Source organism: Aethalodelphis obliquidens, unplaced genomic scaffold, assembly GCF_003676395.1.
Source record: "Aethalodelphis obliquidens isolate GAN/ISIS:26980383/991018 unplaced genomic scaffold, ASM367639v1 scaffold6, whole genome shotgun sequence".
Taxonomy (NCBI): Eukaryota; Metazoa; Chordata; class Mammalia; order Artiodactyla; family Delphinidae; genus Aethalodelphis; species Aethalodelphis obliquidens.
The window spans coordinates 54,203,353-54,217,109 of NW_020837950.1; the positions used below are offsets into that span (position 1 = coordinate 54,203,353).

The window sequence follows — 13,757 nt, forward strand, 5'->3', positions numbered from 1 at the left end:
AACTTATCTAAGACCAAACAGCTAATAAGTGATGAGCTAATACGTGGGGCTGCAAACAAAAGTCTCCTGACTTGAATTCTGTAAAGACTAATGCCTTTCTTCTTTATTCCTCAGTGCTTTGCTATCTTAGTGGGTATTTGATCAATGGAATTGAACTGACCTATAATGTTCTGTCCTCTCATGTTTTTGTGCTGTGAAGTGAAACTCAATGGCTTTCATCTAGAGTTTAAATTTAAAGCCAAAGTCCTTACACAGGGCTTTTGAGGCCCTTCATGATCTCTCTCTCTTTCCCATCCACCCTTTTCATCTATTCTCCTCTTTGTTCATATTTATTCTGCCACACTGGGCTTCTTACTACCTTCCAGTATGCCACGCATGCTGTTCACTCTGCTAGAAGTGCCTTCTCCAGAGTGGCATCTTCACCTCCTTCAAATCTTTGTACAAAGGTAACGTTCTCAATTACAGTTTCCGAGACTATCCTATTTAAAAGTGCAAACCATCTACCATTATATACACTTCTGATCCCCTTTGCTTGAATTGTTTTTCCATGAGCACTCAGAGCATAACTCTTCTAGTACACTCTACAATTTATTATTCACTGAATTATGGTCTGTCTTTCCTCATTAAAATGCCAGTTCTAGTGCCTGGCATAGTACATGGCTCAGTAAACACTTGTTGAAAGAATGAATGCAGGAAGGAAATTCAATTGATTAAACTAAACTTTGGTAGTAATACTTGATTGTTTTTACTTTAGAAGTTGAACATTTTGAAGTCCTTTTAGCCAGGAGTATGTGTTCATGAATAGTATGGAAATTTACTCTAATTCACTAAGATTTGTTTATCAATTTAATGTTTCTCCTGAGTTTTTTTTTTTTTTCGTGGTACGCGGGCCTCTCACTGTTGTGGCCTCTCCCGTTGCGGAGCGCAGACTCCAGACGCACAGGCTCAGCGGCCATGGCTCACGGGCCCACCTGCTCCGCGGCATGTGGGATCCTCCCGGACCGGGGCACGAACCCATGTCCCCTGCATCGGCAGGCGGACTCTCAACCACTGCGCCACCAGGGAAGCCCTCTTCTGAGTTTTAACGCATGTCAATTTACATAAAATCTATTGACTTTCTTGCAGAAATGATATGATTCTCTGTAACATAGATAACAATATAGAGTCTCTGTAGAGTCTCTGTTTAGTAAACAGCAATACAGTATTGGTAGCAAAGTTAGTATTATTCAAAACACTGCCTGAGATCTAAGTTGATTCTAGTTTTCTTTAGAACATGAAACCATCATATGACCATTGAAATCTTGAAGTAGGTAGCGATTGATGTCACCTTGATATGTTTTGAAAATTTAAATGATGAACTGTTTTCATTTTCATATTTTAAGAACATTATTAGTTCTAATCATTTTATGATTATATATATAATATTTTAATTATGTATTCAATATTTGTATCCATATAGTAAAGTAGGAATTTTCTTTATTAGCCTTTACTTTTATTTAAACATTTCTTTTTTTTCTTATAGGTTTGCTTTGAGGTCACATTGATATGAAATATGAAGTCACCTTTAATAACTTCATCTGGGAAAGAGAAAGACTTCTTTCTTATTAAAGAAACACAAGGAAAACAAATGACCAAATGAATCATACCAAATGCTAACTCTACATCTTTTTGTATCATCTGTTTTTAAAACCATCAAGACAAATGATTTGTGCTTTAAAGAATATGATTTGTTCATCAATGTTACTTTAGCAGTTTTTAAAAAATCTTTTTCACCTTAAACTGTACTCTTATAAAATTTAACACAAAGATTTTTAAATCTTTAAGACCTTGTTTAAAATAGCTTTCTTTTTTAGTTTTCAGAACTTCAATCCTTAATGTACCCTTTTTTTACTTGACAAAGTCCTCAAAACTACAGCATCAGGAAAGATATGGACTTGGAAACTTATGTTATGGTAATAGGCTGCAGCGAATTTAAGTGGATCATTCAAGAAACCATCCATTTTATCATCAGAAGTGTCACATAAGTATATAATTCTTAGCTTTAATGCAAACAAAGTTGCTTGAAAATGGCATGGGTAAAATTCTTACGGAAACCTGGTGGCAATCTTGGAAAAGCTTATCAACCTGGGAGTATGCTATCCCTAGCCCCTACCAAAGGCTTATTGAATGAACCAGGACAAAACAGCTGCTTTCTTAATAGTGCTGTACAGGTGAGACCATAATTTCTTGTTAAATTTTTTTTTTCTTGTTAAATTTTAAAAAGTGCCTTTCAGGAAATTCTTTGCTTAATCCTTCTTTAACTTGTAAATTAAGAATAAAGTTATTATTGACTAGAATGACTTTTTAATATCACTTTTAATAGTAGCAAAATATTTTGACTGGGCATTTTGGTTTTTATAATAAATGGAAATGTTGTTTTCAACAGAATGATACATTGCTAGGATATAAAAATATCTTGTGGCTTAAAATGTTTACTTAGTAAATTAAGAATGTTTCTAAAATACATAAAATTATTTTTTTGAATTAGCTAGTCAACCCCTCTCTCCCCCCTTTTTTTTTTGTTTAAGAAATGCAGTAGGATCCCCATAGACAGCATAAAAAGAAACAAGCTGTGTGGATTGAAATGAGAGCGCAGAGTTTTTTGTTTTGTTTTGTTTTTGCGGTACGTGGGCCTCTCACTGTTGTGGCCTCTCCCGTTGCGGAGCACAGGCTCCGGACGTGCAGGCTCAGTGGCCATGGCTCACGGGCCCAGCTGCTCTGCGGCATGTGGGATCTTCCCGAACCGGGGCACGAACCCGCGTCCCCTGCGTCGGCAGGCATACTCTTAACCACGGTGCCACCAGGGAAGCCCAAGAATGCAGTTTTTAATCTCAGTACTCAAATTCCTCCCCCCCACCCCCGCACCGCACCGTGACCTTAAATCCCCTCTGTAGAATCATAATTTGGACACCACTGTTGTAGTTAAATTAACGGTTAATTCATTTTGCTTCAGTCCTTGTTGAAATTCTTTTAATTAGTAAATATGTATTAATCCAACTTTCTGCCTTACATAAATATCTTTTCTTATGTATGATAGTTTTTATTTAACATTTTCAGATTTTTTAGGGGCCTATATCCTTCTGACCGTTGATTGTATAGTACTAAGGATGAGGAAGATTTAGAATATTGGAATGTTACTCTATTGATGCTAGACTATACCTTAAAAGATTTTATTGAAAATAAATAGCTTTTCACGTGTTTTCTTTCTATTGCTTTTTTTTTCCTCCTGAAAACTGAGAGTAGAAAGAGAAATATTGCTTAATTAACTCATTTGATAAATGAACACATCTAGAATGTGTCAAGTGCTCAGACATCTGACTCAGACTTGTGTTCTTAATTGTCTGCTGTCCAGGACATATGTCAAACTTGAAAGTTTTATAACTCACTCAGGGAAACAGAAGCAATTGGTATTAGAAAAGCATTAATTCTAGTTTATGTTGGGACCTTTAAATGACAGTCACTGTTCTGCCCTGGCTGAAGGATCCCTTTGGCATTAAGTGCTGTGACAAGGGCAGGAAAATATTTATTGAATGACACCTGATATAGAGAAATACCAGACTCCAAAAGACATGGAATTATATGCTTTTATTGAATCAGGCTCTGAGAAAGAGCTTCTGTCATTTCAAGTCTTTTCCTGTTAACCCTTTTCCAGTTCTTTTTTTTACATTTATGTATTTCCCTCTGTGTCTGTCCCTTTTTTTGGCTTCCAAAATACCGTGTATACTTTAGGGAGATGAAAAGCTTATTATAACAAAAGAAAACTCTGAGCAAGGACACTTACGTGGTAAAGAAAATGGAGAAGTATTCCTATGTTGATATGTTTAGAAAAAAAATGAACAGTCCACTGACCTTTGCCATGAAGGTTATTTCTACTTATTACATAGCTACCAGTTATGGTGCTCATCACTCCTTTGTGTGGATCCAGCTTTCCATCTGGTATCATTTCTTCTGCTTGAAGGATGACTTTTGTTATTGAAAAATATTTTCATTCATTAAAGAAGTTTAAGTTGACAGTTTTTCTTTTAGTATTTTAAAGATTTTGCTCATCTGTCTTCTGGCTTGTATTACTTCTCCTGGAAAACTATTGTCATTCTTATCTTTGTTCTTGTGTTTGTAATGTTCCCCTTTTTTTATGGCTGCTTTTAAGATTTTCTTTTTTTAACTGCTTTAAAGCAATTTGATTATGATGTGCCTTGCTATAGTTTTCTACATGCTTCTTGTGTTTGGGTTCATTGAGCATCTTAGACCCATGGCTTTATAATTTTAATCAAATGTGGATGGGCTTCACTGGTGACGCAGTGGTTAAGAATCCACCTGCTAATGCAGGGGACACGGGTTCGAGACCTGGTCTGGAAAGATCCCACATGCCGCAGAGCAACTAGGCCCATGCAGCACAACTACTGAGCCTGCGCTCTAGAGCCCATGAGCCACAACTGTGGAGCCTGTGTGCCACAAGTACTGAAGCCCGCGCACTGCAACAAAGAGTGGCCCCCACTTGCCGCAACTGGGGAAAGCCCGCACGCAGCAGTGAAGACTCAACACAGCCAAAATAAAATAAATAAAATAAAAGTAAATTTTAAAAAAATGTGGAAACTCTTTGACCATTATTTCTTCAAAATTTTCTATCCCTCCCCTTCTTTGGGGGATTCCAGTTATTGATACATATTCAGTTGGTTGCTTTAGGTCCCAGAGTTCACTGATGTGCTCTTCATTGTCTTTCTCATTCTTTTGTTTTTCTCTCTTTCATTTTATAGGATTCTATTGCTGTGTCTTCAAGTTCATTAATTTTTTTCTTTTGCAGTGTTTATTTAATCTGCTAGTAATATCACCAGTGTATTTTTAAATCTCAGACATTGTAATTTTCACCTTTAGAAGTTTGCTCTGGGTCTTTCAAAAATCACTTGTGTCTATACTTAACATGTCCAGTCTTTTCTCTAACCTCTTGAATATATGAATACAGGTATAATAATTGTTTTAATGTACTTGTCTACTAATTCTGTCTGTGCAAATTCTGTTCTTTTTTTTTTCTTTCTAGGTTTGGAATATATTTTCTTGTTTCTTGTAATGCCTGGTAATTTTTTAAAATTAATTTATTAATTTATTTATTTTTGGCTTCATTGGGTCTTAGTCGCTGCATGTGGGCTTTCTCTAGTTGAGGTGAGCGGTGGCTACTCTTCATTGCGATGCACAGGCTTCTCATTCTGGTGGCTTCTCGTTGTGGAGCCAGGCTCTAGGCGCGCGGGCTTCAGTAGTTGTGCCATGTGGGCATCAGTTGTGCCTTATGGGCTCTAGAGTGCAGGCTCAGTAGTTGTGGTGCACGGGCTTAGTTGCTCCGTGGCATGTGGGATCTTCCTGGACCGGGCTCAAACCCATGTCCCCTGTGTTGGCAGACAGATTCTTAACCATGGTGCCACCAGGGAAGCCCAGGTCTGGTAATTTTTGATTGGATGTCAGACGACATTTTAAGTTTTACTTTGTTGGGTGATGGGTATTTTTATATTCCTAAAAATATTCTTGAACATTGTTCTGGGATAGGATTAGTTTATTTAGAAACAGTTTGATCATTTTATGTTTAAGCTTTGTAGGCAGTACCAGAACTGTGTTTATTCTGGGGTTAATTTCTCTGCTAGTGGGGAGGGACAGTTCTTTCTTTAACTGATGCTCTGTGAATTATGATGTTTTCCACTTTGGCTGTTGAGAACAGGCACTGCCCTGAACTGATATGTGCTTTGGGCATTACATCTAATCTTTTGGGATTTTCTTTCCTGGTCTCAGGTAGTTTCCTCACAGTGCTTACCTGAATACTTGAGAGGCCCCCTCGCGAGCTCTGGTGTTAACTGTGTGCAGCTCTCCCCACTGCGGCACTGTGTCCCGCCAACTCTAGCTGCTTTGGCTTCCCTGAACTCCCAGCTCCATCCCTTCAACCCAGGGAATCTGCTGGCCCCTGATGTTAAAATGTCTAGTGTATAAACTAATTTAGAAAGCCAGTCCTCAGTGACAAAACAGCTATTCAAGTAGACTTCTGTCAGAAAAAGCCTGACTTCATTTTTAAAAATTCAGAATATAAATGCTAATACGCAGTTTGATGAGTACTTTTTAAACTGCTGAGAAATAAATTGTGAAATACGTTTTGTAAGAAATTACTAAAAATGGACATTATTAAAATGTTTTGGATGTAATATAAGTAAGAAAAATGAATTTATATGCCATTTCCCCTTAATTTTTAAAAATTTTTTATATTATTTTGAGGTCAGGAATATGATGAAAGGTTTATATTCCTTTATTAAATGCATATGCATATATGTATTAATCTTTGGGGAATAACTAAATAAGAAACATGCATAAACATTCAAAATAACTACACTAATTTTGTTAGGTACCATGTTAAAATGAAACATGGAAATAATGCAAAAGAAAAATGTTTATATTATAAAATTATATTGCTAAAAACTAATTAGTCCAACAACTAGCTTAGGCTTTAATTTAAAACAGGTGGTAGAATATAATCAACATTTTTAAATGAAATAGGATAAAGGTTAACTATAATGCAGATAATTTTTGGTATGGATTTGTGAAAATCATTTTTAAACTTTTATATTGAGTAGTATACAGAGAAGTCACATAAAATATTTTTTTCTGTAGTTTAGATCCAGTGTAAGTTAAACATTTTGCTAACCCTAGAAAACATTACATTTGAAAGACGTAATTCGTAAGCCTTATAAGCAGATTATAGAGTTTTCTCTTTTGGCTGAATAGTTTGAACTTTTATTTGATGAGAAAGTGGTACAGTTAAGTAGGTATGACATAATTGGTGTGGTTTTGAGTTCTGTAAGTTAAAAGCAAAGTTAAAATATTTAATAGCTAACATTTATTGTGCTCTTACTGTGCATTGGTACACTGTGTTTTATCTAATCTAGTTCTTACAGTGATCCTAAGAGATAGGTACTACTTTTATCTTCCTTTCAGTGATGAGAAAACTAAGTTTCAGGAAATATTTTGCTCAAGTCAGCCCAAGAGCTGTAAACAGTAAAGCCGGAATTAGAACCCAGGCAGCCTGTCTTCAGAGGGTGTATCACTAACTACAGTGCTGTGCACTTCTCACAGCTGTGCTGTCGTGACCTTCATCTTGACAAATGAATGAATTTTAATGTATATTTTATGGTATGATAGAATATGATATGCAAGAAAGTTATTAAACATTTTCAAGTGCTCTGCAAAACACTGAGTTATTTGTGATAACTAAATGAATCCTATTAGTTATGCTTTAAGAAAAAGCAACTATCAGAGAAAATTCTGAAATGGCTTTCAGTTACTGAGTTATTAAAAAATAGGAAACTTTTAAAATTATTTGTTTTTATTAACTTTTTTTTTTTGGTTGGGAGAAATGTGAGATGGTGAACGGATTTTCTTGGTTTTATTATTTGAGGAAATATCTTAATTGTTTGTTGTAATAGTATTTACAGCAACAAATAGCAGGTTGCATTCAATGCATGCCACTTGTGTACTGGGCACTGTTCTAAACACTTCACATATTACATACATATATTTAATCCTTACAAGCAGTCTATGAGGCTGACACAGTTATCCCCATTGTATAAATTTCAGATTTTTCTAGAATGATTTTAAGTATTAGGCTGATTTATTTAAACAACTACAGTCTTTTTAATTTTGTTTTTTTTTTTTAGTAGTAAATGATGATTGGATAATTGCAGCAAATATATTCAGGTTATTTTTTAACTGCTGCTTCATATTATGCTGTACCCCCATGACTACACAGATGCCCCCTTCTTCACTCAATATACAATGACCACACAGGCCTCTGCCCTTTTTTCTTGCCACTACATACTGACCCTTATTTGGTACACCCTGACTTTTAACTGCAATTATATTTCCTTCCTAAATTTCAGTTCATTCCAAGTATTATAATCACTTCCTCTCTCAAGTCTCTGCCAAGTCCTGCATTCAGTATCCCTTGTTTCCTGTTCATATAAATTCCTTAACTGAGGAGTTATTTTTTTCTTGTTCTGTCATGGTTTTTACATGTGAATCCATAGTAATATTTTCTAAATCCATCTTTTATATATGAACTACATGTATATAGCACTTTTATACTTATTATTTTTAGTAGTATATATCTGATTATGTGCAAGAGACTAAAAGAAGCTATCAGCCTCCCACAGTTTAAAACATATTTAAATCTGTCTTTCATCCCAGTGAGAAAAATATTACTGTGTTTCTTTCTTTCTTTACATCTCACTATTTTTTAGGTTTTATGGCAATTAGATATATTCCGAAGAAGCTTGCGGGTTCTGGATGGACATGTTTGTCAGGGAGATGCCTGCATATTTTGTGCATTGAAGGTAACCTTTTAATAGTTCCGAAAAATTACTATTGTTTCTCAAAAGATTTAATTTTATTTGATAGTTTGGTTTGTTTGACAAATTTGGTTAGTTTATTTGTAATTAAAGTTATTGTCAAGTGACTTACAGTTTTGAAGAGAAATTCTTAAAGTATGACTTATTCAGGTTTACGGATCCATTTTTCTGTGTTAGGAACATTATATTTTTCATTATTTTGAAATAATCATTTAACAGATGTTTTTTGAGTTACTACTGAATTCTGGGCACTGCTGTAGTTACTAAGGATACTGCAGTGAACGGAACTAATAAAAATCCCTGTTCTCATGTAGCTTATATTCTTGTAAGGGAGAAGAAAATAAATAAACAAAATATAAAGTATGTTAGGTAATAATAATTGCAAAGGAGGAAATATAAATCAGGGATAGGTACTAGAGAGTGTTAAGTAGCAAGGAAAGCCTCACTGAGAGAATGACATTTAAATCACAACTTGGAAAAGGTGATGGAGTGGACTAGAGCCTTCCAGGCAAGCAGGGACACAGCAACTGCAAAGGCCCTGAGGTGGGAGTGTGCGTGACATATTAAAGGAAACCTGACTGGTGGCAGAAGCTTTGTGAGCAAGGGGGACAGTGATAGGAGATGAGCTCAGAGGTAAGGTGAGTTGTGGTGACTTCAAAAATGTCTGCAGATTCTTTTGCACTCTTCTATTGAAAGGTGGAGTCTAATTCCTTGAATATGGGTTGCCCCTAATGTTTCATTTCCATCATATAGAATGTGGCAGAAATGAGATTAGGGTAGATTAGAAAAAGTGATAAAGCTTCCACCTGGCTCTGTCTGTTGGGGTGCTCATTCTTGGAAGTGAGTTGCCATGCTATGAGGAAGCCAAGTTGGTCATAGCTACGGCCAAGTTCCTGGCCAACAGGCAGCACCAACAACCAGCATCAACCTCTAGACACTAGTGAGCGACCTTCAGATGACTCCCAAGTTCCAGCATTCAGACTATTACAGATGACTGCAAGTGGGGCAGAGTTGAGCCGTCCTCACCCAAACTGCAAACTTGTGGCCAAAATAAATGTTATTTTTAGTACCTAAGATTTGGGGTGGTTTTGTTGTGCAGCAGTAGATAACTGGAACAGGAGTTCAGATTGTGTAGGGCCTTCTAGACCTTTGTGAGGACCTTGACTTTTTCTCCTGAGTGATTTAGGAAGTCGTGGGATTGTTTTGAGTGGAGGAGTGATATAACCTGTGTTAAGTAAGTATAATATTTGGACTAGATCTCTTTGGCTGCTTGGATGAGAATATATAGATTAGGGACAAAGGCAGAAACAGGGAGTCCAGTATATATTAGTAACTCATTTATGTCGTTGAAATTTTTGCCCAAGAATTTAAGATTTGATTAATATGTTTTCAGAAATAAATATTTCAGGCTTTTACATTCTTGAATATTCTTAGTACACACACATATACATAATACAGGAAAATAAAAGGTGGTTTTCATGCTTTATTTTGACTTACATTCCTAAAAAGGCTGTTTGAATAAGTCACCAAAGGAGGCAATTTTATTTTTTTTTTTTAATTTTTAAATTTAATTTTATTTATTTTTTTATACAGCAGGTTCTTATTAGTCATCAATTTTATACACATCAGTGTATACATGTCAATCCCAATCAGGAGGCGATTTTATATTCTCTTTTTTATATAGTAAAAATAGGGTTGATGAAGAATGAACTTAGATCAGATTACAGTATTGCATTTTATTTACTCTGCAGTAAATTTTGAATGTTTTGTCCAGTTGTAAAAACTAGTTAAATTTTCTAGCTCAGGTCTTCCCATAGCCTTACACATCACCTGCCTCTTTCCCCTGCTTGCGTCCCCTGCCTCAAAACACCTGTGCGCAGGCGCGCGCGCACACGCACACGCACACTGCACTGTCCTCCTTGCAGTTTCTCAGAGCTGGCTTTCATCTCTGAGTGTTTTCATTATTATTCTTTTTGTCTAGAATGATTTTCTTCCAGATGTCCCTGTGGCTAACACCCTTATTTCCTTTATGCCTCTCCTTAAATGTTATTTTTCCATCAGTGAGACCTTCCCTGACTACCCTTGGTAATAGGTAAGCTCCCTTCCTCTCTCCTACCCCCAGCATGCCTATCCCTATTACACTACTTTATCTTTCTCTCTTGTATTGTATTTCTTTGTTTTTCTCTATTGTACTTATTACATTCTGGCATATAATTACTTATTTGCCCTCTCCTCATTACTACAACTAGAATGTATGCTCCATGAGGGCAGAGTCTTTGTTTTCTGGTGTAGAACAATGCCTCACATATACTAGACAATCAAAAAAATAGATGTTAAATGTGTAGGATTAATATCTTAAACATTACCTGGAAAAGTTGACTACCTAAATAAGAAATGACTTTTGAAAATATTTTTCATTTTTTATCATTTGTAATTGTAGCTAAAAATTTTGGTTCTGAATATCTAATATCACTTGGCATCTTTCTTTTTAAATTTCTTATTTGTAAATTAAATTTTCTTGTATCAGTGGAACAGATTCTTGAAATATTTCCTAGGCTACCATATGTTCATCTTAAATGCAGTTTTTTTTTGAGATGACATACCCCTTGAGCTAATTAATATAGAACTTAATATGATCAATCCTTATTTGGTGGTTTATCACACAGCAAACTTTATTTTTTCCCTACTTTCACTCACCTAAGATGATTGTCATAAAACTGGAACTTATTAAAAAGTTTTTCTTGCTTAAATTCAATAAAGAAAATAGAAGACCAGATTAACACCTATAATTTAATGTTCTTGAATGATGTTCCCACTGTTTCAAGTCTAGTGAGTTCCTACTGTTTTATTTGATTATATGATGTTTATTTTTGTATAACATAATTTTAATTCCTGCAGCACACTTTAAGATTTAAAGCAACTTATCTCAAAACTCTTTCTAAATAACTTAGATCGTAGTCAGCTAGGAGACAGTTTAAAAATGGGCCTCATCTCAATCAGAATCTCTGAGGATGGGATCTGAGAACTTTCCATGTTTAATTCTTATGCACTAACATTTGATTTAGAGACTTGGGCAACCATTTCTACATATTACTCATAGAAATAATTAATTTTTTAATGGAATTTTAAAGCAAAAGACTGTTAGTTTGAGTATAGAGTTTCGAGTTTTGCTGTTGAAATGAAATTGCTCAAGTGTTTTTTAGTTGTTGGTGTTAAACTTACTGGTTGATGTATTTGTTGATTCCCAGACGATATTTGCACAGTTTCAACACAGTCGAGAAAAAGCACTTCCTTCGGATAACATAAGGCATGCTCTTGCAGAAAGTTTCAAAGATGAGCAGCGATTTCAGCTTGGCCTTATGGATGATGCTGCAGAGTGCTTTGTAAGTATTTCTGATAATCCTTAAGTTAGAATGGCAGTTTGCATTCCTTAAATTATGCACCTTTTGAGACAAATGAAACATAAATTTATAGCAGTGGAAAAGTATCAGAACTGCTCAGTAGATCCCTGTCTTACCTACCCTTCAAAGCTCAGTTTAAGTCCACATGTGTTTTGTGTACTTTTGCTTTTGATTATTTGTGCTGCTCTAATTTTTCAGTTAGGCTACTAAAATACTTTAAAATTTAGTTACTGGAGCAAAAAGGCTTATTATGTATAAATCATAGCACTTAAGTCGTTCTGTTCCATGGGATTTACATATGCAACACACTCTCCCAGTAACATTTCTCATTACATGCAATGATTCTCTTTGAAGAGCAGAGGATCTTGATGGGCAGCTGTCAGGGGCAACAATTCTGATATACACGTTACTCCAGGTTGAGAATCACTCACTGAGGTTGATGTTCTGAGACTGTGTTACCACCATATTGATAAGTAGAGCATTCCTTTGATCAGGGATGTACCTTATATACCTTCTTAAATATGCATGTTGATGTTTAATCGTTTCAATAAAATAGATGTCACCTATATTTAAGATAGCTATTTCTTCTCTTAATTTTATATCTCTTCAGCAAATTCTGTAAATTCTTTCATCAGAAACCCTTTTAAGGTTTGCGTCGCCATGTTATTTCCCTGTCACCATTTCTGTTTAGCTCGGGCCTCTACTCTCAGCATTATTTAAGCCTCCTTGCTAGTGTCCTTTTAACCTATATCCTAAGAGTCTTTTTTAGCAGCCACCATATTAATATAATTTTTTTCAGATAAATGCTTGCACTTCATATATTTCTGTGATTCACATCTGACTCTCTTCTGACATTTAAGGCTCTTTAAATTCAAACTCCAGTTTATCTCTTTGCTTCCTTCCTGAATTTTCCCTTCTGGTGAGATAGTTTCAGTCCATTCCTCAAACATGTCTTTTAAATTCCTGTTTTTATAGCCTTTGCTCAAGTTCCTGAAATATTCAAAACTTTCCTAATCTATTTTGGTTAAAGTTCAACATAAGTCACATCTACTAGATAATGCATCATCAAAGCATCCCAATCCATTCTCCACATTTTTGAAGAATTTATTACTCTTTATAGAATTCATTTGGCATTTGTGTTTTTTTTTAAATGAACATCTCAAATGCTTAGCACACTTGCCATGTTGACTAAAATATGACAAAAACAACACACACAGTCATGAAATACGCTTTTCATACTTCTCATGTTTATAATTGCTCCACTGCTTAAAATATAAATGGATATATTTTGTACAATACTGAACTTTATAGTCTTACTTTCACTTAAGTGAAGTATACTAATCCATGATATGATTATTCATGGGATATCTAGAAATCCAGGCTTAAATAATTGAATAGTTATAAATGTCCTGGGGCAGAGGAGGGGGAAGTTAACTAATTAAAATAATCCATTGGTTAAGTTTTGGTAAAAAGGATAATTTGTTAAAGAAATTAATACCCCTTATTGATCTATATTACAAATCCACACTTTCATAAGAAGTTTGTTGAAGAGCAGATTACTTGCATTCGGGTTGTTAGTGCAGGTATTATAAGCCTTTATCATTGATGTTTTGATTTAAGTTATATAGACTATCCAAGTGATCCAAGTAGGATTTTTTTTAATTAATTGCTTTTTCTCAATGTGAGAATGCTGGGAACATAGGAAATCTTGTTTTCTAATATTAAATTCTAGATGTCAGCCACCATGAATTGATTTTTTAAATCTTTATTAAAATCATGTTACATTATAATGTTTTGCTAAATTTTTTTTAAAATCGAATGCTGCAAAAGGTGAAAAATTGAGCAACATTTGAAGGCTCGGTTAAAGAGGGAAGCTGAAAAGCTGACAATGTATATGGCACTTCTGAGTTTGACACTTTGGAAAATACTTAGATTTTTCAAT

At 35.0% G+C, this 13,757-nt stretch overlaps 1 protein-coding gene across 2 annotated transcripts in view; it reads left to right on the forward strand.

Moving 5' to 3' along the window:
* The window catches only part of USP53 (ubiquitin specific peptidase 53), a 64,417-nt gene that overhangs the window by 18,110 nt on the left and 32,550 nt on the right, over window positions 1–13,757 (forward strand). The window contains exons 2-4 of one of the 2 annotated variants that reach the window (XM_027103610.1): window positions 1,523–2,210; window positions 8,307–8,399; window positions 11,663–11,797. In XM_027103610.1, coding sequence (XP_026959411.1) covers window positions 2,067–2,210; window positions 8,307–8,399; window positions 11,663–11,797 — 372 coding nt within the window. In that variant the 5' untranslated portion in view covers window positions 1,523–2,066. The remainder of the gene's footprint in view (window positions 1–1,522; window positions 2,211–8,306; window positions 8,400–11,662; window positions 11,798–13,757) is intronic. The other variant, XM_027103611.1, reaches the window with a different exon arrangement.